This window comes from Hemicordylus capensis, chromosome 3 (assembly GCF_027244095.1).
Source record: "Hemicordylus capensis ecotype Gifberg chromosome 3, rHemCap1.1.pri, whole genome shotgun sequence".
Lineage (NCBI taxonomy): Eukaryota > Metazoa > Chordata > Lepidosauria > Squamata > Cordylidae > Hemicordylus > Hemicordylus capensis.
Window position 1 is genome coordinate 105311298 of NC_069659.1, and position 24861 is coordinate 105336158.

The 24861-nt window shown below is 40.6% G+C and overlaps 1 protein-coding gene and 1 long non-coding RNA gene across 20 annotated transcripts in view; one reads left to right on the plus strand and one right to left on the minus strand.

The window, feature by feature from the left end:
- Positions 1 to 24861, plus strand: part of DMD (dystrophin) — a 1901967-nt gene that overhangs the window by 1196596 nt on the left and 680510 nt on the right. For all 19 annotated transcript variants that reach the window (XR_008319265.1, XM_053308495.1, XM_053308494.1 and 16 more), the window contains one exon: positions 9571 to 9746. Coding sequence is in view for 17 of the 19 variants with exons in the window: in XM_053308495.1 (XP_053164470.1) it covers positions 9571 to 9746 (176 nt within the window). In the remaining 2 variants the exon portion in view is untranslated. The remainder of the gene's footprint in view (positions 1 to 9570; positions 9747 to 24861) is intronic.
- On the minus strand, positions 9642 to 20900 carry LOC128350340 (uncharacterized). The gene is made up of 3 exons (XR_008319269.1): positions 20781 to 20900; positions 19934 to 20056; positions 9642 to 9726 (listed from the first exon to the last, which is right to left on the minus strand). It is a non-coding gene; the product is annotated as an uncharacterized LOC128350340 (long non-coding RNA).

The window sequence follows — 24861 nt, forward strand, 5'->3', positions numbered from 1 at the left end:
ATTCCAGTTAATAATTTGAGCATGGTTGGCAGGCAGGTTATCGGTGTATAATTACTTGGGACTGCACCTTTTGCTGGGTCTTTCATTATGAGATGAGTTTTCCCAGTTGTTAGCCATTGTTCAATATCACCTCCTTGCAAAATGTGATTGAACTGTTTTGATAGTTGTTTATGAAGGCTTGTTAGGTATTTAAGCCAAAAGCCATGCAGTTCATCGTCGCCTGGCGCAGTCCAATTTTTAATTTTCTTTGCTCTTTCACTTATTAATTCTGATTTTATTATTAGATCTTGCATTTGTTGGTTACATTTTTTGACCTCTTTCATCCAGCCTGCTTTTTTATTATAATCTATTGGATTGTCCCATAATTTCCGCCAGAATTGCACTGTTTCTTCTTTATTTAGTGTTTCTATGTTTCTTGCAGTTTCTCCTTCTATGCTTTGGTAGAAATGTCTCTGATTCATCTGGAATTGGAGATTCTGCCTGTGTTGTGTAATTCTGGCTTCATACCTGCTAATCTTCTTTGACACTGCTGTTATTTGCTGATTTATTATTTCCAGGTCTTCTCTAATTTTCCTTGAATCTAGGTGGTATTATTGGATCAGATACTGTTTGGTGTTTTCATTCTTCAGCTTCTTGTCTTTCATATCTTTCAATTTACTAGCATCTGATCTAAGCCTGGTGATTTTATTTTCTAATCTAATCTTCCATTTAGGTGATGTACTGCTTTCTTTTTTTACAGGTCCACTGATCTTATATGCGAGCTCTTGTGTTGTTATTGTTGCTGCACTGTACATTAGTTGGTTTGTTTCTTGCAAATTATTGGTTGTTATCTCTGTAAGTGCAGCATTGACATCTTTTAATGCCTGAGCAAGTTGTTTTTTGGCAACTGTTTTTAGAGCTGGAAGTCGAACCCTGGTGGTTGTTTGGTTCATGTGCTCAGTTATTTTTTGCTTTAGTTCTTGTTGCTTTTCTGTTAAACAGCATTTGGGTTTTTGAGGTGAAGGCAAAAGGGAGGTTGCCTGGTTTTGATTTTGAAACAGTTCAGTAACAGTGGCATCCTCGATTTCCAACACCTCCTCCACCTGCGCCTGAGCAACTTCTTCAATTGGTGGTAATTCTCCTTCCATATCTTGAGCCTGTGTTGCTCTTTGCAATTCTTCCAGCTCAACTCCTGTGAATACTTTATTTCTTATTATGTATCTTCTCTGGTCTGCTAGCCTTTGTTCTGTTATTTCTGTATCTGGATGCTTCTCTTTCCAAATTTGGTACATTCTTTTTAAATAACCTCTTCTAGTTGGACTAGACTCCCTGTCCCCCAAAGGGCTCACAATCTAAAAAGAAACATACACTGGAGGTACTGTGCTGGGGGTGGATAGGGCCATTTGCTCTCCCCCTGCTAAATAAATAATCAAGGTCTCTAAGAGGCTGTTCTCACGCATAGGCAAAACCGGGCTAGGGAAGCCCAGCCCGGTTTTGCCTGTGTGAGAGAACTGCCAGGAGCCGTGTGGCTCCGGGCAGTGGCACAGCAAGGGAGCACCACCTGTTAGCCTGGGTGAAAGGAACAAATGTGCCATTCGGCCACTAATTGTGTGTTGGTGCCGTGCAGCCTTGCACAGCACCCACACACCAGCAGCCTCCTGGCTGGTGTTGAGAAACTCCTGAGGTGCACTCACATGGTGTATTATGGGAGTTCTGGGGGCCTCTTGCCCTCCAAACTTCCCTGCTGCTCGCAGAAGTTGGCAATTGGTGGGCGATCCGCCTGCTCAGCCACAAGAAAAGGCCCATCTGTGGGTGAAGTAAGCTTTTTGAGGCTTCCTCCCTTCGCCCTTTCAAGCCCTTCTCCTGGATTGTGAGATGGTTCTAATTTAGGGCTCAGTCGGGTTAGTGGATGCATATTTGACCACATTTTGTTTGTTGCTTATGCTCTTGTGGATAGGGGTTTTGTTGTAGTGGTTGTTTTTGTACTGAACTTGCGAAGCAACATTTGATTTAAAATTGAACTATTTACAAAGTACAGGTGAAACCCGGAAAATTAGAATATCGTGCAAAAGTCCATTAATTTCAATAAAGCAAATTAAAAGGTGAAACTGATATATGAGACAGACGCATTACATGCAAAGCGAGATAAGTCAAGCCTTAATTTGTTATCATTGTGATGATCATGGCGTACAGCTCATGAAAACCCCAAATCCACAATCTCAGAAAATTAGAATATTACATGGAACCAATAAGACAAGGATTGAAGAACAGAACAATATCGGACCTCTCAAAAGTATACAGTGTACTGTGCATGATTGGCCAGCAAACTCGCCTGACCTGACCCCATAGAGAATCTATGGGGCATTGCCAAGAGAAGGATGAGAGACATGAGACCAAACAATGCAGAATTGCTGAAGGCCGCTAATGAAGCATCCTGGTCTTCCATAATACCTCATCAGTGCCACAGGCTGATAGCATCCATGCCACGCCGCATTGAGGCAGTAATTGCTGCAAAAGGGGCCCAAATCAAGTACTGAATACATATGCATGCTTATACTTTTCAGAGGTCCGATATTGTTCTATTCTTCAATCCTTGTCTTCTTGGTTCCATGTAATATTCTAATTTTCTGAGATTGTGGATTTGGGGTTTTCATGAGCTGTACACCATGATCATCACAATGATAACAAATTAAGGCTTGACTTATCTCGCTTTGCATGTAATGCGTCTGTCTCATATATCAGTTTCACCTTTTAATTTGCATTACTGAAATTAATGGACTTTTGCACGATATTCTAATTTTCTGAGTTTCACCTGTAAAAATGTATTGTTTACCTCTAAAGAAAAATTGTAGCTTCTGTTTCTCCACCCCATATCTATAGGCCTTGCCACTCCACCAAAGTTTGTTTTTGCAACAGACGTTTGAAAGGCTGTTGTGGTAGACTCAGCCTTGAGCACAAAAGTCTACTATGTGGCAATGGTTAAACTGGTAATTGTCAGAGAGATCCGTGACATGTATTAGCAGTGATGCAGATCCTTCACAATGGGCAAATAATCTAGTCCTGGAAACAGTTTTATTATGGCTCATTCAGAAGTTCCAAATGAAGATAGAGATGGAATATATTCAGTGAAAGCATATTGTGGGTAGCAAGATTTTTGCTTCTAATGATTGGGATTTCTTACAAACAGAAACAAAAAAATATTAAGGGATCCCAGCATATCCTATGATAAAAACATAATTCTACATGCTACATTCAGCCTTTATCAAACAAAGAGTGGAAAGTAATGGTGAAGAAATTGGTTTGGCAGGCATCTAGTTCATTTCCCTTTTCTTATGGTACTGTCTCAGTCATTCTTAATTCCCAAGATCTAATTCACTATTTGTTGCTTTTTTCTAATTCCTAGGACTTTGTGTTTATGCCACAAATGTGAATCTGAAAAAGATACAACAAAAATATAGTTTATGTATATACAAGACCAAATTAATGGATGAACATTAACACAGAACTCATCAAAGATAATTAGGATAACTAAATCAGGCTAATTCCAAATATAATTTGTCTTGCTGGCAGTCGCTGACATCCAGACTACTGAAGTGAGCACAGAACTGATAGCTGTGCACCTCCATTGACAAACTGTCTAAATAAGGCAGTGTCCAGGGTGCAGTGGGTAGTGCAAATTTAGGGGAACCTACCTTCCCTTCAAAATCTTGTGTACTTTGGTTAGAAATATTTTATTTATTTTTATATTTATATACCACCTGATATGTGTATCTCTAGGTGGGGTACACAATTTAAAAAACAAATATAAAACAATTAAAACAATTTCACAGAATAAAATAATTTAAAACAATTTTATGAGATAAAAATAATTAAACCGTATAAAATTAATTTCAGCTAAATGCCTGAGAAAATAGGACAGTCTTGAGGGTCTTCCTAGAAGCAATCAGAGATACAGATATTTTTATTTTGACAGGGAGCATATTTCAAAGCCCCAGAGTAGCCACAGAGAAGACCCGGTCTCAAGTCACTGCCAAATGAGCCGGTGGCCACCATAACTGGGCCTCTCCATATGATCTTAATAGTTGACAGGGTTCATGACAAAGAAAGTGCTTTCTTAAGTACCTGTGGCCCAAGCCATTAAGTGCTCTATAGGTCCTGACCCCACCAGTCAATAACCAGCACTTTGTATTTCACTCAGAACCATAGCAGCAGCCAGTACTGTTCTTTAAAATTTGGTGTATATGTTCCTTTGGGTTGGCCCAGAGACCAATCTGGCTGCCACATTCTGTACCAATTGTAGTTTCTGGACTACATACAAAGGCATGTAGAGTGCATTACAATAGTCAAGCCAGGAGGTTACCAGCATATAAAACATTGCTCACCACTGCATTAAGGACATTTATCTCCAGAAAAGGAAGAAGTTCTTATATCAGCTGAAGCTGCAGGGGTGTAACTACCATTAGGCAAGGGGAGGCGGCTGCCTGGGGCCCCCCACGCCTCGAGGCCCCCCCCAGAGGCAAGTCACATGACTCCCCAACACCTGCAGAACTTCGGTGCAGTGGAAAAGCCAACCCCAAGTTCAAAGCAAAGTCGGCATGCATGCAGCAAGGTCCTTGTCTGCAGAAGCAACTCTGAGCAGGGAGCACTCTTCCCCATGGGAGGGTGGAGGGACGGGGTTAAAGTGAGGGAGTGGAGATTCTAGAGAAGCTGGCATAATGGGGATGTGAGTGTGAGTGCACTATATATTGTGAAGTGTGTGTGTATCAGCGAGGGGCCCATTTAAAAATTTTTTCTCTGGGCCCACTCCAGCCTTGTTACGCCCCTGTGAAGCTGATAAAAAGCGCTCTTGGCCATGCCTCAACCTGAGAAACCAGAGAGAGTTTTAGGTCCAGGAGAATTCCCAAGCTATGTACCTGATCTTTCAGGGAGAGTGTAACTCCATCCAGAACAGGCAGATCTAAACTATCTTTCAGGTCCTGACCCCCAGTCAGTACCTTCATCCCTATATATGTCCTTGAGGGCTGTGCAGCCCTTTCTAGCATACTTTCAGGTGGTGCAGAGTGCTTCTGGGGGAATAAGGAATTAGTAACATTTGAGTTACCGCTTGTGCCACGCTAAGGTATTTCCTTAGACTACATGACCCTCATGGATATATTTCCACCAGGCACAGGGGTCTTTGAAGAGAAATAGGATCACTGAAATTTGCCCTCCCCACTGTGAATTGGGCACACACATCTACCTTAGGTCCTCTGCAGCAGGTATGCAGTTCACATTTTGCACTCATTTCATTAGTCTTGATGTCAGCCAGTATTTCAAAAGATCACATTTCTAATTAATCAAAAATGATTAATTGGTCAGTATTCAAAATCACTGATGCAGATTAGAACCTTCACTTCATCCAGAAGCATGCATTGAAAGTGATCTAAAATTCCTCCTTTTTACTACTCTTTAACCATCTTCGTTGAGAGTATATTCATGATTCTAAAGGTCATTAGTCCAAATTAATTGGTCCAAGGTTCTCTTTCCCATCATTTAAAAACACATTACAACTCAAGAATTTCACTTTAGTATGTTCTTGTGAAGCATATTCTAGCAAAGAAATATTTGTTCACAACCACTTTAGAGGGAATGGCAAACATTTAAAATGGTATCTTTGAACCATCACAACGGTACCCTTTAATTCAATGAAAGGAAAACAATAAATATTTCACCCAACTATTTCTACTTAAACCAGAATTTTTGTACCCAAACCATGCCTGCCACTTGCTTAATCAAAGTTTTTCTCCCAAGGTTGAATTAGGTTTTTGTTCAGTCTTCCAGTTCCTAAGATTCCTATTATTTTAGTCAGGGAGTTTTTTATCTAACTATATAATGTGATAAAAGTAAAGTGAAATCTTAGTTTGCCATCTTGTAATTTAAATAAATTATTTTGGATCTCAACTTACTGCTTTGCTCAGTAATTCTGCATCTGCTTTAAACACAGAGGTCCCCAGGTTCAATCCCTGGCATTTCCAGGTAGGGCTGGGAAAGACTTCTGACTGAAACTTGGAGAGCCACTTCCAGTCAGTGTAGATAGTACTGAGCTAAATGGATCACTGGTCTGACTCTGTATAATGTAGCTTTCTGTGTTCCTATGTAACCCTTCCACAAAGAGAAGGCAAGTGGCACTAGCACCATTACTCCTTCCACTCCTGCAACTCTCCTTATGTTCATGGAAAAAGGTACCTTGCAGAGATGCAAGTTGAGATACAAGCCATTATACCTTCTGCCCTCCCCCGCCACCACCACGGGAAGCAAGAAACAATTAATATTATTTATATGCTTTGTCCTAGCATCATCACCCCAAATTAAAGGCATGGTTAAACAGGTTTTAACCAAACAGTGAAAAATCATCAGTGAGGGGTCCAAGTAAGCCTCATGTAGTATTGAGTTCCATTATCTGTGTGCTGCTGCTGAGAAGGCCCTTTGCTAATCACAGTTCTAAAAACTGAGGAACTCAGAGCAGGGCCTCTTCTGATGATTGAATTAGGAAGAAAGATTTCTATGGGGAAAGGTGGTCCTTTAAGAAGCCTACCCAAACTACTTTTGGCTTGAAAGGTGATAACAAGCTAATTGAATTGTGCTAAAAAACAACAACCTGGAAGCCAAATCAGATTAAACTAAAATGTGAATTGCATGCACCAAGGAATAAGACCCTAGTTGCCATGAGCTGAAGTTTCCAAAGACCTTTCAAGAGCAAACCCATGTAAAGTGTATTACAGTAATCTAATCTAAATTATGACTAAGGCATGTGTGACAATGACAACAAAGATTTACCTTTTTCCGGTTGGTGCACAGTTGGCATACTAACTGAAGCTCTGCAAAGGTGCTCTTCCTGGCCACAGCCATCATCTGGCTATTCAAATGCAACCCTGATACAAGGGGAGTCCAATCCTGTCCATAACAGGTTTTTCATCCTGTCCTGAATCAAATGTATAACTGAGTAGCAACACCTTGGTCTTGTCTGATGAAAAAGAAAAATAGATTTGAGTGTCATCAGCCTATTGATAATGCCAGAACCAATAGACACATCCAATAAACCAATGAAATTTTAATTCTCAAGTAATAAGATTACCACCTTAATCAGTCAGAGGCATTGGTTGTGGACACTTCACTCAAGTGACACAATGACAGTGGTAATTGATTGTAAATATAGTGGTATGTCCTTACCACCATGTGCTCTCCCAACCACAGTCTTAATATTGTGACTGATTGTGATTTGTGATCATGCATGTATTTCTGATAGAAGTAAGCACCAATACTGTTGAAAAATGGTCATATATACGAATTAACTTACTCCTGATTCTACTATGATGTTTTTAATTTTATCTTGTACACTCCTTTGGGAGCCTTTTGAAGTTGAAAAGCAATTCAAAATAGAATTAAATATAATAATAATAAATAAAAATGTTTTCCCCATATCTCCAGCATTTCCACCATTGGAAATATCTCCATTTAAAACCTTTGCTTGTTATTGCTTTAATATAGTTGTCATTACTGTCCATAGTCCTCCATTCCTTATGCTTTACTGAGCTGGCTCTTCCAGCGGCAGCATTTTTTGACAGGAGGCACTCCTTTCTGAAGTGTCAATTCAGCAAGGCAAAGGACTAATGAACTAGCATCAGCAAAGAGGAAACTGCAGTGAAGATATTTTCAAAACTGCAAACTCTTTTGGAGACTCAAAGTTAACAAAGACATTGAGGCATTTGCTGCATTCCCACTCTTGCCCCCTTACCTTATACATAAGAATAGGCAGCCTATTTCCAAACACAATTATCTATTAGCAAATGTTGGAGGTTCCCAATATTTATTGAGCAAGTGAAATATTCAGAATGCTCTTTTCTGCCTTCTTTTGGCACGTACTATTTGAACATGGTTTTTGAAAAATTTCATTTACAAGAGGGACACAAGTTTTGTTGGTTGTTCTTTACTTTTCACATTTTATTTACTTATGCAAGAACCAAAGGGAAGATCATGTAAACTACAGAATGAGATTCTGCACTGAGATTATTTAATTTTTTAAAAAGCCTGACCAAAGTTACATATACAGTACTCCTATGGAAGTTACTGCAGGTTTTAGAGTTAATTCAGTGATTAAGCTAAATAAATACATCTGTTAGAAGGGCACATTTAGGATGATTGCATGAAATTACATTTGTGGCATAACTAAAGATTGTTGATAGATGGAAAACCATGAAAAGGTTAGTCTGGAATTCAGTCTTTACATAAGACCAAATTAATTTAGCCATTTTTCAATTTGTTCTTTTTCATTTGCCTTTGATTTATCTTCCCCTCCTCCTATCACCATGAAAGAGAGCAGTCTCTTGGAGGAAGCTGCGAGTCCACTGTTTTGGCCAAAGATAAATAATCCTAAAGCATGTAGCACAGATAGGTCTCATATTTTACTCGCTTCCAGAACTGTAATACTTTCTAGGCTATTTACTATGATGGTTCTCTGTGGGGACATTTGTTTCAGGAACAATTTCATTTGTTTCAGTTGTTTCAGGAACTCCCAGTTGAAGAGGTAGTCATATTTTTTGTAATCATAGTGCAATCTATGGTGCAGTCTATGTGGAACTTTTTTCAGGGCCGCCATTAAACAAAAATGGCAGCCATTAAACAAAACCAAGCTTGCCACTTGTGGCAGTTGGAATCCCAGTGTGTGCTTGGTTCTTTTCCAAGAGCAAATTCCTCATTATCTCTACTTACTAGGCATTTTGGACAGACTTTTCTTATGACTTTACTATGTAAACTGCTTTGAAAACATATTTGCTGAAAAGCAGAATACAAATATTCTAAATGATAATATTGCGGAAAGATTGAATGATCACTGCGTGGACAGAACACACTCCTGGGAAACCGCTATGTCTCAAAACACAGCTTTGATCCAAATCACTTCCTGTTTAGGTGCTCCCTGCAGCCAGTGTCACATTTTTAAAAATGTTTATCTGCATACTGACCGATGTGTGTGCAGACATGCTAGTACACTGTCCATCAGACCAAATATTGCTATATGAAAACATTAATGAGTATGGGCCAGTGGATGGCATATGTTCCTTCATAACACGGCACTGGCCATGTTGCTGGTTCATGTGGTGCACAGTGTTATGGTTCTGTAACTCTGTGTCCCTGGGCTGCTGCAGACTCAGAAATGAGGGAACTAGTGCTGCTAGTTAAACCACCCATTCTTAAAGCATTAGGGCTGTGTTCTGAGTGCACAGCAAACCTGGGTTAGTGTTACAGAGCTATAATTCTGTGAATCATGTCAGCCACTGTTATTTTACCTATGACTGCATTCTGTTTAAATCAGGCCTGAAGAATCTGACAAATACAACATTGTCTTAGCATAGCATTAAACCAGGTTTTAGAAGGGAGAAGGAAACTATCCTGAAAAGTATTCACACTATGGAAAAATAACACATTTTTTTCTTGATGCCTTTAGATTTGGAGAAATGCCAGTTTACCGTGCTTGTATCTGACATTATGGTTTATCTAAGATTGATTAGGGAGTCATCGTTCTCCATTTTTATCATATTATTTGGTATCTTGTAGGACCTCCAGGATGGCATTGGGAGACAGCAAGCTGTTGTCAGAACACTGAACTTATCTGGTGAAGATATTATTGAGCAGTCATCAACAGCAGATGCCAGTGTGTTGAAGGAAAAACTGGGGAGCCTGAATTTTCGGTGGCAGGAAATCTGCAGACAGCTGGCAGAGAGAAAAAAGAGGTAGGTTAAGTCATAGCAATTATATTTTATTTTTGATATTTCAGCAAAGTTCCAATAAGTACATAAAGGAGCTCTCTGTTTTAATTATAACATTTTAGACGTGTGATATCTGCTAATGTGGGTGTGAGAGAGAGGGGGGAGGGGGAAGGATACTTTGGTTTTGCCTATGGATAATAGCAATATCCACATCTCATTATGCATTTTTACTTGTATGTTCAATGGCAAAGAGAGAAAATCAAATATATGTAGTTGGTTCTGTAATTTTACAGTCAAGTTACATTTTGCAGTTATGTTAGGTGGCATTTTTAACATCTTTTAAAATATATATTTTAACAAAAGCTGTGAATAAAGGAAGTATGAAATTTTGTTTTTGCTTTCCCTAAATAGGCAGCAAAATAAATTTGCAATTATTGAAGTAAAAAATAATTGTCTAAAAGGAGAACCAGTTTTTATCATCCTTTTCATCATCTTCATCATCATCCATGGCTTAGAAATATAAAGGTCTTTGACTTTTTGTGAGTAAAGCAATTTACTCATCACTAAGTTTTATTAAAGTTAGCCAAACTTGTTCATGAGTGAACATTTTAAGGCTGTAACCCTACACATATTTACTTGAGACAAGCTGCTTATACATTTGAGGGGCCCTTGGTATTGTGGCCCCAGTGGGTATTGGTATTGTGGCCCTTGGTATTGTGGGCCCTTGGTATTGTGGCCCTCTCTGTTGTCTCCCCTCTTAAGGACATATAGATAGGCCCAAGGCCTATCTAGTTAGGCATCCTGTTTCTCAGTGGCCCATCAGATATGTCCTGGAAGCCCTCAAGTAGGAGATGAAGGCATGCCCCCTCATCTGTGGTTGATTCCCTGCAGTTGGTATTCAACCTATACCCATCAAGGCGAGGAGCCATTCACAGAGGCCTGTGCTCTGTGAATTTGTCTAAGCTGCTCTTAAAATCCATCCAAGCTGGTGACCATCACAACATCCTGTGGCAAATAATTCCACAGATGAATAATGCATGGTATGAAAAAATACTTTTTTTGTCAGTCAATTTCCTGGCAGTTTCATAGGATGACCCTTGGTCCTATTGTTGTGAGAGAGAAGACAAATTTCCCTCTATCCACTCTCATCACACCATGCTTTTATAGACCTCTATCATGTTTCCTCGGCTTTCTTCTAAACTAAAAAGCCCCAGATGTTGTAGCCTTGCTTTATAAGGAAGGTGCTTCTGATCATCTTTCTTAGTGCCCCTGATAAGAAAGGTGCCCCTGATTATCTTGGTTGCCCTCTTCCAATTCTACAATGTCCATTTTGAGGTGTAGTGACAAGAAGTGTACACAGTACTACGTATGTCGCTGCACCATAGTTTTGTATAAGGCCATTATAATATTAGCAGTTTTATTCTTGGTCCCCTTCCTAATGATCCTGGGCATGGAATTTGCCTTTTTCACAGCTGCTGCATGCTGAGTCTGCACTTTCAAAAAGCTGCTTATCACAATACCAGGATCTCTTCTCCTGTTCAGTCACAGGAATCTGTACAGCTCAGTCCCCATTAGTGTATATGTGAAGTTGGGTTTTTTTGCTCTAATGTGCATCACTTTACACTTACTTACAGTTGGGAAATCCTTCCGGAGCTCCTCACAATCTGTTTTGGATTTCACTTCACTTAATATTTTAGGGTCTTCTCCAGATTTGGCCACCTCGCTGCTTACCCCAATTTCTGTATATTTATGAATAAGTTAAAAAGCACTGGTGCCTGTACAGATCCCTCGGGGGGGGGGGCACTTCTTACTTCTCCATTGTGAAAACTAACCAATTACCAATCCATAACTGAACCTGTTCCTTATCCCATGACTGCAAAGTTTATGGGGGACCATTGTGGTGATATCAGGTTTATTTTATTGTCTATAGCAGCAACAATGTTCTTGCTAGCTGCATAACCTACTGTTGAATAATTTCCACACAGCATTGCAAAATGCTAATGGGGCATGGTGGGGGGGAGGAGACCATGGTCGGCAGCTATAATACTGTTGTTTCTATTGGCCTGCCAAGAATGAAGGAAACCCACCTTCTTTATGATGAAGACCAGTCAGCCCGCAGTTGCTAGTTTCTGGCTAGGCTCAATATTCTTTGGGTCTAGGGCAGGCATTATTGGTGGGCCTCTGAGGCACTGAGTCCTTAGCAGCTGCCCAATGGTATGCTGTGCTGATGCTGACCCTCTTAGAAAGTAGGCCCCTTTTAAGACTTCTGAGTAAACAGAAGCATGGGGTGGGCTGCAAGTCACATTATTTATAATTTTTGTATATTTTTGAGTGGCATAAATATCACTGTTGTTAACTGACTATCTGCATAAGCAGTTTTCGGAATATTTCAAATTCAGATATTTCCAGCCCATACTTAAAAAAAAACCAAACAACAACAACCCTGTTTCAGTGGAATTAACATACCAAAAAGAAGCAACACAATAAAAGTATTTCAATAGAGACAGAGTATTAGGCTTAAATTTACTTGGTATTGCTCCCTGAAAATACAAGAAACTGGGCTGGAAATCTCATCAGACATCTTTTTGTGTGGAGAAATTACTATGATTTTTTTAGAGGGAGGTTTTATTGTTCTTTTTAGCATTGAAAGGCTGAAACACAATTGCTCTTTTACAAGTGAGAGAAAATAGGATGGGTTTTCTCAGCAGCTCATCAAGCATTTTTTGGCTAATTTCCCCCTTGCTGCTGTGGATAAGTGGTGTGGAGGGCTAGTGATATTGCAGGTTTTGTTCACCTCCAAGTTCTATATTCTTATATGAATGATGACCTCCTTTCCTTTATGGGTTGGGGGCCTGCAAAGATGCTCATATACAAATGGTATGAAAGTATGAAAAGTTATTACTGGATGCAGTCATCCTTATTCTTTCACCTCAAATTTATGAGATCTGAGAGGTTCAGTGGTAAGCTTTTAACAGTTGGATGCAACAGATACAGTCCTAAATGGCTGTTTGTGCTGCACCTTCAGGTAACTGGTGTTAATGTTACATGTTTCATTGTACTATTTATCACAAACATTTTCTCTTGGGGAACTTAAATGAGCTCCATCCAGGCACTTGCTTTTTAGACAAATATGGACATTCAGGCCTTTTCTAGATAACTGAATATGATGTCACTTTCAACGCTCATTAGCCTATATCCCTGCAGTGTGGAGGTTAGATACTGTAGCAGGGAGTTTTCTTTGCCTGTTTGGTCTGATTTGGCTTGATTTGGTTTTTATGAGAGGTATACATTTGAGCATGAGAAGTGCACAACTGGAGCTAATTCTAAGAATTCAAGGAAAAACAAATACAAAATACAAAGGAATAGGGAAAGAAACTAATGGCCAAACTACATGTTTAGTTAATTGTCAGTGAGCTGGTTCAAATGAACACGTCATATCAACATGACAGTCTTGCACAATGTTGCCTCTACAACCCTATTTGCCAGAAATGGGTGAGAAGGAAGTGGGGATATGTCGTATAAACAATCCTAGGTTGGAAACACCACAACGAATTGTAGCCAACCCTAATAAAAAGCAGAAATGTGAACGGCCATAAGCTTACTCCAGTTTATCCTTATTTATGCTTTTATGCACTTAGCTTTGTGTACTTTCATCCTAACTTGTCCTAAATTAAGCCACTTCCTTTTGCAATAAAGTTGGCAATCCAGAAAATGCTCCTAGTCTAGCTAGGAAGCAGTTCTGAACCAAAAAGAAAGTAACCAAGCAAGCTACCCTAACCCTAAAAAAATGTCACAGAGAAGGAAACTTACCTTTGGCAATATCACAAAATATCAGTGTTCTAAGTTACAATTTATTTGACACTTAAAACCAATACACATATAAGAAATTGTACCACAACCGTGACCATAAGCTTAAGTAAAAAAATAAAAACTGTTACTTCAAAGTTATAAAGAAGCCAGGAAGTAATTGTTTTGTTTTCTCTTCTGTATTTTTCCCTCTCCCACCTTCACTAGATGTTTTTGCCATGCTAAAGGATAACATCATATCTGAGAAATATAATGAGGCTATTCCCACGATCAGGAGAAATCGGGCTAGGGAAAGGCTGCCAAGAGCCCAAATGAGCTCTCAGCTCGTCATTTCAGGCAGTGTAGACTGCCTGATAGGATGTTTCCCCCTTTCTCTCTCTAGAGGGAGAGGAAGGGAAAAACGTTCTATCGGGCAGTCAGAGCTGCCTGAAATAATTGGCAAAGAGTTCACCCCTGCTCTCGGCAGCCTGGGCATGGGAGGGGGGAGTTCGCTCTGGGCTCCTGAGTTTGTTACTAAGGCTCATTATGATGAAAACATTTTCTTACTTAATGAATGACCTGAGAAAAATCTCTTTTTGACTCTATTTCTGTTTCTGTTATGTATAAAGTATTGCAAAAGCACTGACCTGCTCATTTAATACTAATATTTGCTTTGAACACAGTTGTTTATATTAGGAGGAGTATTTGCAATGTAATTGTTTCTCACGAGAAGCAAGTATTTGCAAGATTTGACTGTTTCCTACATAGTTTCCGAAATCCCATATGGTATATGAGATTTAGCTAAAATCATGTGATTCTTATATCACTTCATTGGTGACTGTACTTTGTCTAATAATTTAATACTCCAACAGCTGTAAGCCAAATGACATCTTTTAGAATTCCCGTTCAACTGTTCGCTGCCACACACACAGACCTATATGCAAATGTTTTACTCCTTCCTTTCATATGTTATGTATACTGCTGTAACATGCTCTTCCACAATTTAAATCTTCTCTATCACTTAACAAACTTGCTACATTGGCAAGTTTCCATCTTTTCCTCCTCTTCTTTCTCTAGATACAAGAGTATGTCACCTTTGTGAGAGAACCAGCTGCCACTGGCTCAAAGCCTGGGGACATGAATTCATTTAAAACTGGTTATATTTAATTACCTTGCTGGTTAGGTAATTACTCTTCCTGATAAATTGTGGAACTAAAAAGACAAGGTTAAAAGTTACAACCATACCCTAATGACCACTAAAATTCCCATTTGGAAATAGCTATTGATGTGCTATGGGTGTTCCTTCAGATTGAGAAAGGCTGGAGAAGTAGGGTTTTTGTTTGGTTGATTTGGTTTTCTGAGTAATTTGGTTCCATCTAGGGGTAGGTTCTTTCTATAGAAGTCATGCTTTGTTTGACTGGGTATATATGTTGATAAATGGATACAGGAGGCATTCTTTAGTAAGGTAAACTGAGGCATCATGGCTGAAATTAGATTTGAAATTAGCTCTAGGAAATACAGGAAAGCCTCCAATATTGCAGGTGTTCCTTCCTCAGAACATTCTACAAATGGTGAATCCATGATACTGGAGTGCTTATCCTAACCCACAAAATAGGGTTAGGTTCCACAGTCAGGCTGCACAAGTGGGAAGTGGGGAGCGTCATAATTAATGGCCTCTTCCTAGCTAGCACACATGGTGGCGGGAGAGGGAACCCAGCCACTCACGCTGCCTCTCTAAGCCTTCCTGCACACCAACAGAGAAACACAAAGTGGTCATTTAAACTTTAAACCTCCCCATTCCTCAGCTGATGGGCAGGGAAGTTTAGAGTTTATATGACCACTCTCCTTACTTCCCAGCTGGCCCGTTGGGAGGCTTAAAATGGTAGTGCAGGTGACTGAGAAAATGTAGTTATTGCTGGGGATAGAAAATTCTGAATAAACAAAACTACCCACTTCCATGATACTAAATGTATATACGGGAAGGTGGCCCATGATTAAGCAAAACCAGGGGAACTGAACCCATGAATATGCAGGGCCACCTGTATAAATTAGCACTATCTTCCCCTTCTCCTGCTTTTAAACAATTAAAAAAGATCTGAAAAGGTGGTCTATTGCCAGACTTGTGGTTAAGGTGTGTAACTAATAACATGATTGCTCACAATAAACATTAACTATTAATACTGAGCATGTGTGCAACACTTTTTAAGTGTGCAAGGGCCTTCACATGCATTATTTTAATGTAATTCTTACAACAACCTTGTAAAGCAGGTAAATATTATTATTCCTATATTTTAAAAAATCTGAAAGGGGGTGGGTTGCAGAAGGCCACCTAATGAGACAAGGCAGTGTCAAGATTTGAACCAGGGATGTCCTGATTAACAGTTCAGTCTTAGCTACTCGCCATATCAGCTCTTTCATTATTCTATATGCAACCTCCAGAAATAGGTCTACTGAGAAGATTATGCCACCATGTCTAAGGGCTAAACTACAAATTACAGCAGGACTCATTAGTCCCTTCATACATTTTATGTGCATAGGTTGGTTCAGATGTTGTAACGAATATGTATAGGTCAGGGGAGGAACCTCCTTCTACAATTCTACCTCCCTATTTGCATTGCATTCATTCTACAGATTGAATTTAGGAGTCAGAAAGCAAATGGACCAAAAGGGCCTGAGGTAATAAGAGTTGGTGTTGGAGTCACCCAGACTTTTGGTTCTGGGTGACTTCAGTATCTGTTGTGAGGCTGACTTGTCGGATGCAGCTCAGGAATTCATAGCAGCCATGACAACTATGGGCCTATCCCAACTAGTTTCAGGACCAACTCATGTTGACGGCCACACGCTTGATGTGGTCTTTTGTTCAGATCAGGGGAGTGTTCCATGGGTGCAGTATCCTGTGGTTTCCCCATTGTCATGGACGGACCACTACCTGGTTAATGTTGGTTTCACAGCCACAACCCAGCCCTGCTGGCGTGGAAGAACTTTTAAGATGGTCCACCTGAGCGGCTGTTGGATCTAGTAGGATTCCAAAAAGCCTTGGAGGGTTTTGATGTTGGTCTTGCCAGTGATTCTGTCGATGCCCTGGTGGGAACCTGGAATAGGGAACTCACCAGGGCAGTAGACACAATCTGCTTCAAAAGTGGTCCCTTGTTATACAGAGGAGTTATGTGGTATGAAGCAGCAAGGTAGGAGACTGGAGTGCAAATGGAGAAGAATTCGGCTTGAATGTGACAGGACACAGCATAGAGCCCATTTGAAGGTTTATGCGGAGGCGGTGTGTGCAGCAAAAACCAATTCTGGTCTGCGCGCATTGCTTCTGTGGGTTCGCGTATGGCAGAGAAGTCCCAGGTTGTGAGGAGCTTGATTCAGGCTCCTTCCAATTCAAATCAATCCCTGGGGACTTTGTTCTGCTGGAATGCTTTTAATGGGTTCTTTGGGGACAAAATCTCCTGTATTCGGGCTGACTTGGACTCCACTGTTTCTGCAGAGTCTATTAAGGTAGTGTCCAGCAATCCCTCTTGCAGTATTAGATTGGATCAGTTTCAATCTGTGATGCCTGATGACGTGGACAAGCTGCTTGGGGCAGTGCGGCCTACCACTTGTTCTCTGGATCCTTGCCCAACTTGGCTGCTTCTATCTAGCAGGGAGATTGCTGGAGATGGCTTAGTTAATATCATTAACTCATCACTGAGGGAGGTAGGATGCCTCCTTGTTTGAAGGAGGCAATGATTACACCACTTCTTAAGAAGCCTTCTCTAGATCCATCAGTGATGGATAGTTATAAGCCAGTCTCCAGTCTCCCATAGTTGGGCAAGGTGATTGAGAGAGTGGTGGCTAAACAGCTCCAGGCGGTTTTGGAGGAAACTGATTATCTAGACCCACTTCAAACTGGCTTTAGAGTGGGCTGTAGGGTTGAGTCTGCCTTGGTCAGCCTGATGGATGACCTTTACCAGGGAATCGACACAGGAAGTGTAACTCTGTTGGTTCTTTTGGATCTCTTGGCAGTGTTCGATACCATCAACCATGGTATCCTTCCGGATCGCCTAGGGGAATTGGGGACAGGAGGCACTGCTTTGCAGTGGTTCGGCTCCTATCTCTCAGGCAGATTCCAGATGGTGGAGCTTGGTTACAGTTCCTCTTTAAAATGGGAGCTATTTTATGGGGTCCCTCAGGGCTCCATTTTGTCACCAATGCTTTTTAATAGTTACATGAAACGGCTGGTTGATTTGGTGCAGGGTGTTATCAGTATGCTGATGACACCCAAATCTATTTTTCCTCCTCCTCCTCCTCCTCCTCCTCCTCCTCCTCCTCCTCCTCCTCCTCCTCCTCCTCCTCCTCATGAAATGGCATTCACTCCCTAAATGCCTGCCTATAGAAAGAAATGGGCTGGATGAGGAATAACAAACTGAAGCTGAATTGAAGCAAGACGGAGGTGCTCATTGTGGGTGGGTCGGAATGAGTTAGATCTTCCTGTGCTGGATGGGGTTACACTCCCCCAGAAGGAAGAGATATGCAGCTTGGGAGTGCTCTTGGATCCAGGCCTCACCATGGTATCTCAGGTGGAGGCTATGGCCAGGAGCGCTTTTCTATCAGCTTCGGCTGATTCAACAGCTGTGTTCATTCCTTGAAGAGAATGATCTCAAAACAGTGTGCATCAGCTGGTAACCTCCAGGCTCGACTACTGTAATGCACTCTACGTGGGGCTACCTTTGTGCGTAGTTCGGAAATCTCAGTTAGTTCAAAATGTGTCAGCCAGATTGGTCTCTGGGATAACCCAGAGAGACCATATTATGCCTGTCTTAAAACAGTTGCAGTGGCTGCCGATATGTTTCTGGGAAATACAGCTCTGAACAGCTTGGGTCTGTGTTAGCTTAGAGAGTGCCTTCTTTGGTATGATCCCCCTCGCATTTTGAGGTCATCTGGAGAGGTCCATCTGGTGGTGACTTGTGCCTTTTCTGTAGCTGCTCCTGGTCTAGAGAATGTACTCCTGGCAGATATCTGCAGTTTAGGCTCTCTTTTTGGCTGTTAGGAGAGCTCTAAAAACTTATTTGTTTGGCCTGGCCTTCCAAGGCTTGTAAAGTGTTGTTTTTAAAAAGTATTTTAATTGGTTTTAAATAGTTTTTGAATTGTTTTTATATTGTTTTTAGTACTGTGTGTTTGAATTGGGGTGTTTTTATGTCTTTTTAAAGTTGGTGTACACCACCCAAAGCCTCTGGATGGGGCAGTTTATAAATGTAACAACAACAACAACAACAATAATAATACCAGGGGATAGCAGAATAGAAGAAAAAGAAATAGAAAAAATCACCAAATACAAAGATCTACAAATTGAAATTGAAAGGCTGTGGCAGAAAAAGACCAAAATAATCCCAGTGGTAATTGGCGCCCTGGGTGCAGTTCCAAGAGACCTTGAAGAGCACCTCAACACCATAGGGGCCACAGAAATCACCATCAACCAATTACAAAAAGCAGCTTTACTGGGAACAGCCTATATTCTGCGACAATATCTATAACAACAGTAACAACATTGACAATAAAATTCTGGCATCCCAGGTCCTTGTGAAGGACTCGATATCCAGATAAAACAAACCAGTCAATAACACCTGTCTGACTGTGTAAAATAATAATAATAATAATAATAATAATAATAATAATAATAATATTAATTCAGTCTCTGTACCACCAGCCAGCTCTAGTGAAATGAGGGAAAGAAAGGCCAGAGACAAAAAGTGTCATTTGCAGAAAGTATCAAGAGATAGGCCAAATCAGATCAGGTGAATATTCTTGATTCTTTCAAAAGTTTCTGGGTCAGGCTTCCTCATTGGTCTGAGCAACATGGAGACAGGGATGGTTCATCCACTTGGTGCCTAGGGTGCCAACAAATATGAATATGATGAATATTTATATACCACTTTTCAACAAAACGTTCCCAGAATGGTTTACATAAATAAAATGGCTGCCTGTCCTTAAAGGGCTCACAATCTTAAAAAGAAACATAGATTACAAGATAGGTTACAGCAACAGCCACTGGAGGGCTGCTGTGCTGGGGATGGATATGGCCAGTTGGTTTTCCCCTGCCAAGCTGTGGGGTGTGCTACCATGCCCACTGGTATCTCACCATGTGGTTGCTATTGCTGCCCACTCTCTAACCAAAGCCTGGCTTTGCCTGCGGCATCAAAAATCCTTTAGCCAGCCCTGCTTGGAGATCTACTTTTATTAGCTTTAGTTTTTCTTCACCTTGCTCCTCCTTTTCTGTTGGTTTGCTTTATCTTCAGTTTCACAGGAGCTGGACTGACACATTCTTTCAAAAACAAGCTGCTTATCTGTGTCTTTTAAGGAATGTGAATATTATTCAACATTTGGCTATATAATGTTCAGCAGTGTAATTTTATAATTTATTTTAACATTATATGCAAATTCCTCACCATGCTCACTGTTGTTTCATTTACTGAAAATATATTAGAAGAATTTGTAATGCAAGTATCTTCTGATCCAGTATTTCAAACAGAGGCCACATCTTGTTCTTGTGAAAATGCATTGAAATGACTCTAGAAATAAAACATCGAGCACTTAATTGCAGATGGAGACTTTTAAATACACCATTTATTACTGTTACTACCACATGTTGAAATAAATTGTAGCAATCATTAAACTTGAAGGTAAACAAAGATATAACACTTGAGATTTTGAATGCTAGAGTAAAACATTTTTAAACATTGCTGTCAAAGGACAATCTTGGGAATGTATAATTAATTTAGTATCTTAATGCATGCTTCTTCCTTTTAATAATATTTCTTCATCTACAAAGGATTCCATGCATGTGAATAATATACCATTATGTTTGTGACACCCCAGTTCTATATATTTGTAGCAGTATATTTAAATGTGATTTACTATAAAGAGATGTTTGGAACCAATCTTGTTTGAGTGGAACAAAGCACCAGCAATTTTCCCCACCCTCCTCTTCCCCATTCCTGTGAGCCCCTCCAAAGGATGCTCCTAGTGATTGGGCTTCCTTTGGGAATGGCATGGGACGTGCCACAAGGGTTGCAATGGGAGGTGGGAATTCCCAGAAATTGGGCAGAAGGTTGCCGGTTTGAACCTCCAGTGGTACCTATATCAGGCAGCAGCTATATAGGAAGATGCTGAAAGGCATTATCTCATACTGCATGGGAGGAGGCAATGGTAAACCTCTTCTACCAAAGAAAACCACAGAGCTCTGTGGTCACCAGGAGTCAACATCAACTTGAAGGCACACTTTATTTTACTTACCAAGATATATTCACTGGAATGGGATTTGGTATTGCCTCCTGAAGCTATAGGAATGATGACTCTTGGAAGGTGACCAACAAATTGATCAACTTGTTGGTCTGCAGGGGAGAAAAGAGGGCAGGAAACATCCCTTGTGTGAGCTTCATTCTACAAATTAAAAAGTCGAAAAACAATCAATATTTAAACTGAATATGTTTTTTTAAAAATCTGCCTTTCTATTTAAAATATACTCAAGGAAGTTCACAGTATTTAAAAAAAGACAATATAGTGTGTGCCCATGCATTTCTCTCTCTGCCTCCATATATCTAAAAAGGGTAAAGAGCAGCAGATAAAATATAAACTTTAAAAATATTTAAAATTGTTTTTAAAATATGATTTGAAATGATCATTTGCTGTGCATGTGCTACAGTACTACACTACTGTTATGAACTAAACACATTTTAATTGCCCCATAATTATTCTTAGCATTTACACAACACTTTAAAGGTGTTTCTCTTTAAAGGTGTTTCACTTTATCAGAGTATTTATCACAACAGCCCTATAATATAGACTCATATTATTACCCATCCCAGCTAGAGATGAAGCAGAGCTCTGGTTGAGACCATAGTGGCCGTAGCCTTGCCTAAGGCCATTATTTGTTCATAGCTGGGGTGTGATTAGACTTGTCATTTTATACCTTATATTCGAAGACTACAATCCAGTGTACACTTACCCAAGAATAAGCCCTTATGAACACAGTGGGGCTTATTTCTGAGGAAGGATGCATATGATTATGCTGTAAGCAACAATGCTCCCCCAAACTCAATGTCCTCTTTGCCATAATCCACTGGGGGAAATTCTAGAGCTTTATTTAAACAGCTGGGGGAGGGGGAATCAGATAGAAAGAGGAGTAGCTCTTGAGGGCGGAACTGGAAGGCTGAAATGACAAGGAAGAGGATTAAGGCTAGACAATAGGATGTATTTCCTAACTAAAAGAGCTGGTTGACAATGGAACAGTCTGCCTTGTACAGTATTCAGTCTCTTTTACTAGAGATTTTCAAAGAGAGTCTGAACAGCTATCTGTCTGTCAGGGCTGCTATAGTAGTTGCACCCCCAGAACCCAATGAAGACAGGACACGCTTGGTGGGAGTAAAATAGGGCAACTTTATTAATGTTCAGTGAATCAGACTTGCAACGAGGTACCTAACTTACCAGAGTGTGGGGACTCCTCCCATGTGGGGCTATCTCCTAGTGAAGGCCATTTTCACACCAGGGTGAAGGGCCTGGTACTGATTCGGTCAGGAACCATGACCTGACCTCCTCCCACCACGAGGCATTGCCTCTCTGAGGGGAAGCAGCCCGACCCACCCCAAACCCAAGCTGCCAATTGGTGAGTCAAGACACCCTCCGAAAGGTGACCATTCCCAGCCCTCTGGGCCGCAAAAGTCCTGAAGGGCTGTTCCTTGACCCCACCCCCAACTCACCCCAAATGGCCTTCCTGTCAGGGCTGCTTCCTTTCCTTTAGTTTCCTTTACTGAGCCAAGACTTGGTCTAAAAGACCTCCAAGGTTCCTACCAGCTCTAAATTTCTGTTATTCTGTACTCACACTTCTAGTTCATTTTCATTCCACTTGACTGCTTTGGAGTAAGCAAATTAGAGACTGCAGTCATTTCATACTTCTAGCTGAACTACACTTTTATTAGTAAAATTTCTTTAGGGATTCTCTACTTTAAAAATGGTTGTTTTTCCTAGAAGTTTTAAAAACTAGTTTGGGTTTTTGATTTATTTATTTATTTATTTTTACAAAAAAATAACATTTCTATTGTGAAGGTATTCTTCTACCTCTTTACATACAATTTATGTAAGGTTTAGTGGTGCAGTAAGCTTGATGTGCTGACAATGGAAATCAATACTAGAACTCTCAGTGACATGCATTCATCAGAATGCTGTAAATTATACTTGAAGAGAAATTCCTGTGAATGCTGCTGCTTAAAATATAACTAGAGGGTTTAAAAAGACAGTATCATTATCATATATATTAAAGATATCCTGGAGATTTTCCAGTGCACACCAGAGATGTATCAAGATGTTCTAAAAAAAACAAAAACACCTAGGATAATTATTGGATTCCCCTTTTTAGAACCATATGTAAACTGTGAACTGCTTTGAGATTGTTTTAATGAAAGGCAGTATAGACATTTAACAATAAACAATAAATAAATATCTACTTTCATGGAACACCATTTTCCATAGAACATTTTCTAAGTTATTTATTATGAATACAGTTTTTGAACTCAATAATTTTATTGCTTTTTCTGAAAACATACTTACAAGTGTAAGTAGTATGTTATGACCATAATAATATGGGCTGGAGAAGAGTTGACAGAGAGTATAGAAAGCAACTTGCTCAAGCTAGGTCAAGAAGCTCAAGAACTGCACAACTAACTTATTCCCAAGGCTTGGGAGCTTCCCTGATCTGTATCTTGTGCCAGTAGCACAGGGATTGATCAGTTCCCTGCAGACATAAAAACTAGCCTTTGTGAGCTTTTCCGCACCTTTATCTAAAATGCAATTATTATCCACAACTTGGACAAAAAGCAGAAAAACACTTTTTATTTTCTTGCAATTTGCTTACTTGTTCAACAGAAGGTTCTCCTTCACTGAGCATGCATACTTCAACATGAACTCATGTCTCATGAAAATTCAGCCCAGCTCTAATCAACAACATCACTATCCACTAGAGATGTTCACAAATCATTTTTTGGTAATCTGATTTGAAATTGAATTGAGTCACAAATACTTGAATTGACTTTTTGGAATGGCCAGCCACTGCTGGCCATTTCAAGAAATCAACACAAATAAATTTGAGTGATTAGACCATATGGTCTGATGGGGAACACAAATCACCCCATTGTTCCCCATAGGTAGGTCTCAGGGACACCAAAGCTGGTTGGGTGGTAGGGCACATTGGGTGCTACCTACCACCCAACCCACAAAAGAAATAAGCAAGTGGGTAATTTTTTTAATTCTTTAAAAAATGTGCTGCTGATGCACCCAAGGGGCTGCTGTGCTTATCCACCACACTAGTCTTCAACCAAACTCCCAAGGTGATTGCTTCCCCAGTGGTCAGTAAAGTCTGGAGCTCACCCATCATCCTCTCAAGGGAAAGAGTGGAGGGCAAGCCTGGCTCAACATTGCTGTATTGGCACACAAGCTTTTCTTGGCAACAAAGAATGGCTTGAGTGCCAAGACAACGTCAGAAAGGAGAGCCCAGTCCTGGTTGTATAGGTCGTACACTTCCAAGCCATGCCTCCTTGCCAGGGTGTGGAAGGCCAACTCTTCCTCCTGCAGGCATCAGAGCAAGAGAAAGGTGGAGTTCCATCCAGTCAGAATATCCTGAGTTATCAGGTGTCCAGGTAGGTAAAGTTCAAGCTGCCTCTCCTTGAGCATCCTCCTACCCTTTAGCTCTGGTGGAAAGAAAGACACTATTTTGTGTCACTTCTCCACAAGAGCAGCCGTGGCTATCTCACCTGGTCACAGGACCAGAAGGCTCTGCACAATCAGGTTCTAAATGTGCACCACACAGTGGATAGACACAAACTGAGCCTGCTCAGCTGACCTAGTTATGTTGGTGGCATTGTCAGTTACCGTGATCCCTTGGTGAAGGTTTGACTGCCTGGACAGCCATTTCCCCACCTGACAATCCATGGCCACAGCTCACCTGTGGTGTCTTCAGTGTCTAGCTGCACCTCCATAGGCCCAAGGCCTATCTAATCCAGCATCCTGTTTCACACAGTGGCCCACCAGATGCCTCAAAGCCCACAAGCAAGAGTTTCGTGCATGCCCTCTCTCCTGCTGTTGCTCCCCTGCAACTGGTATTGAGAGGTGTTGTGCCTCTGAGGCTGGAGGTGGCCCACAGCCACCAGATAGTAGCCATTGATAGACCTCTCTTCCATGAATTTGTCTAAGCCCCTTTTAAAGCTGGTGGCCATCACCACATCCTATAGCAAAGAATTCCATAGATTAATTATGGGCTGTGTGAAAAAGTACTTGTTGGTCCTAAGTTTCCTGATGTTCATTCATGGGGTATCTCCTGGTTCTA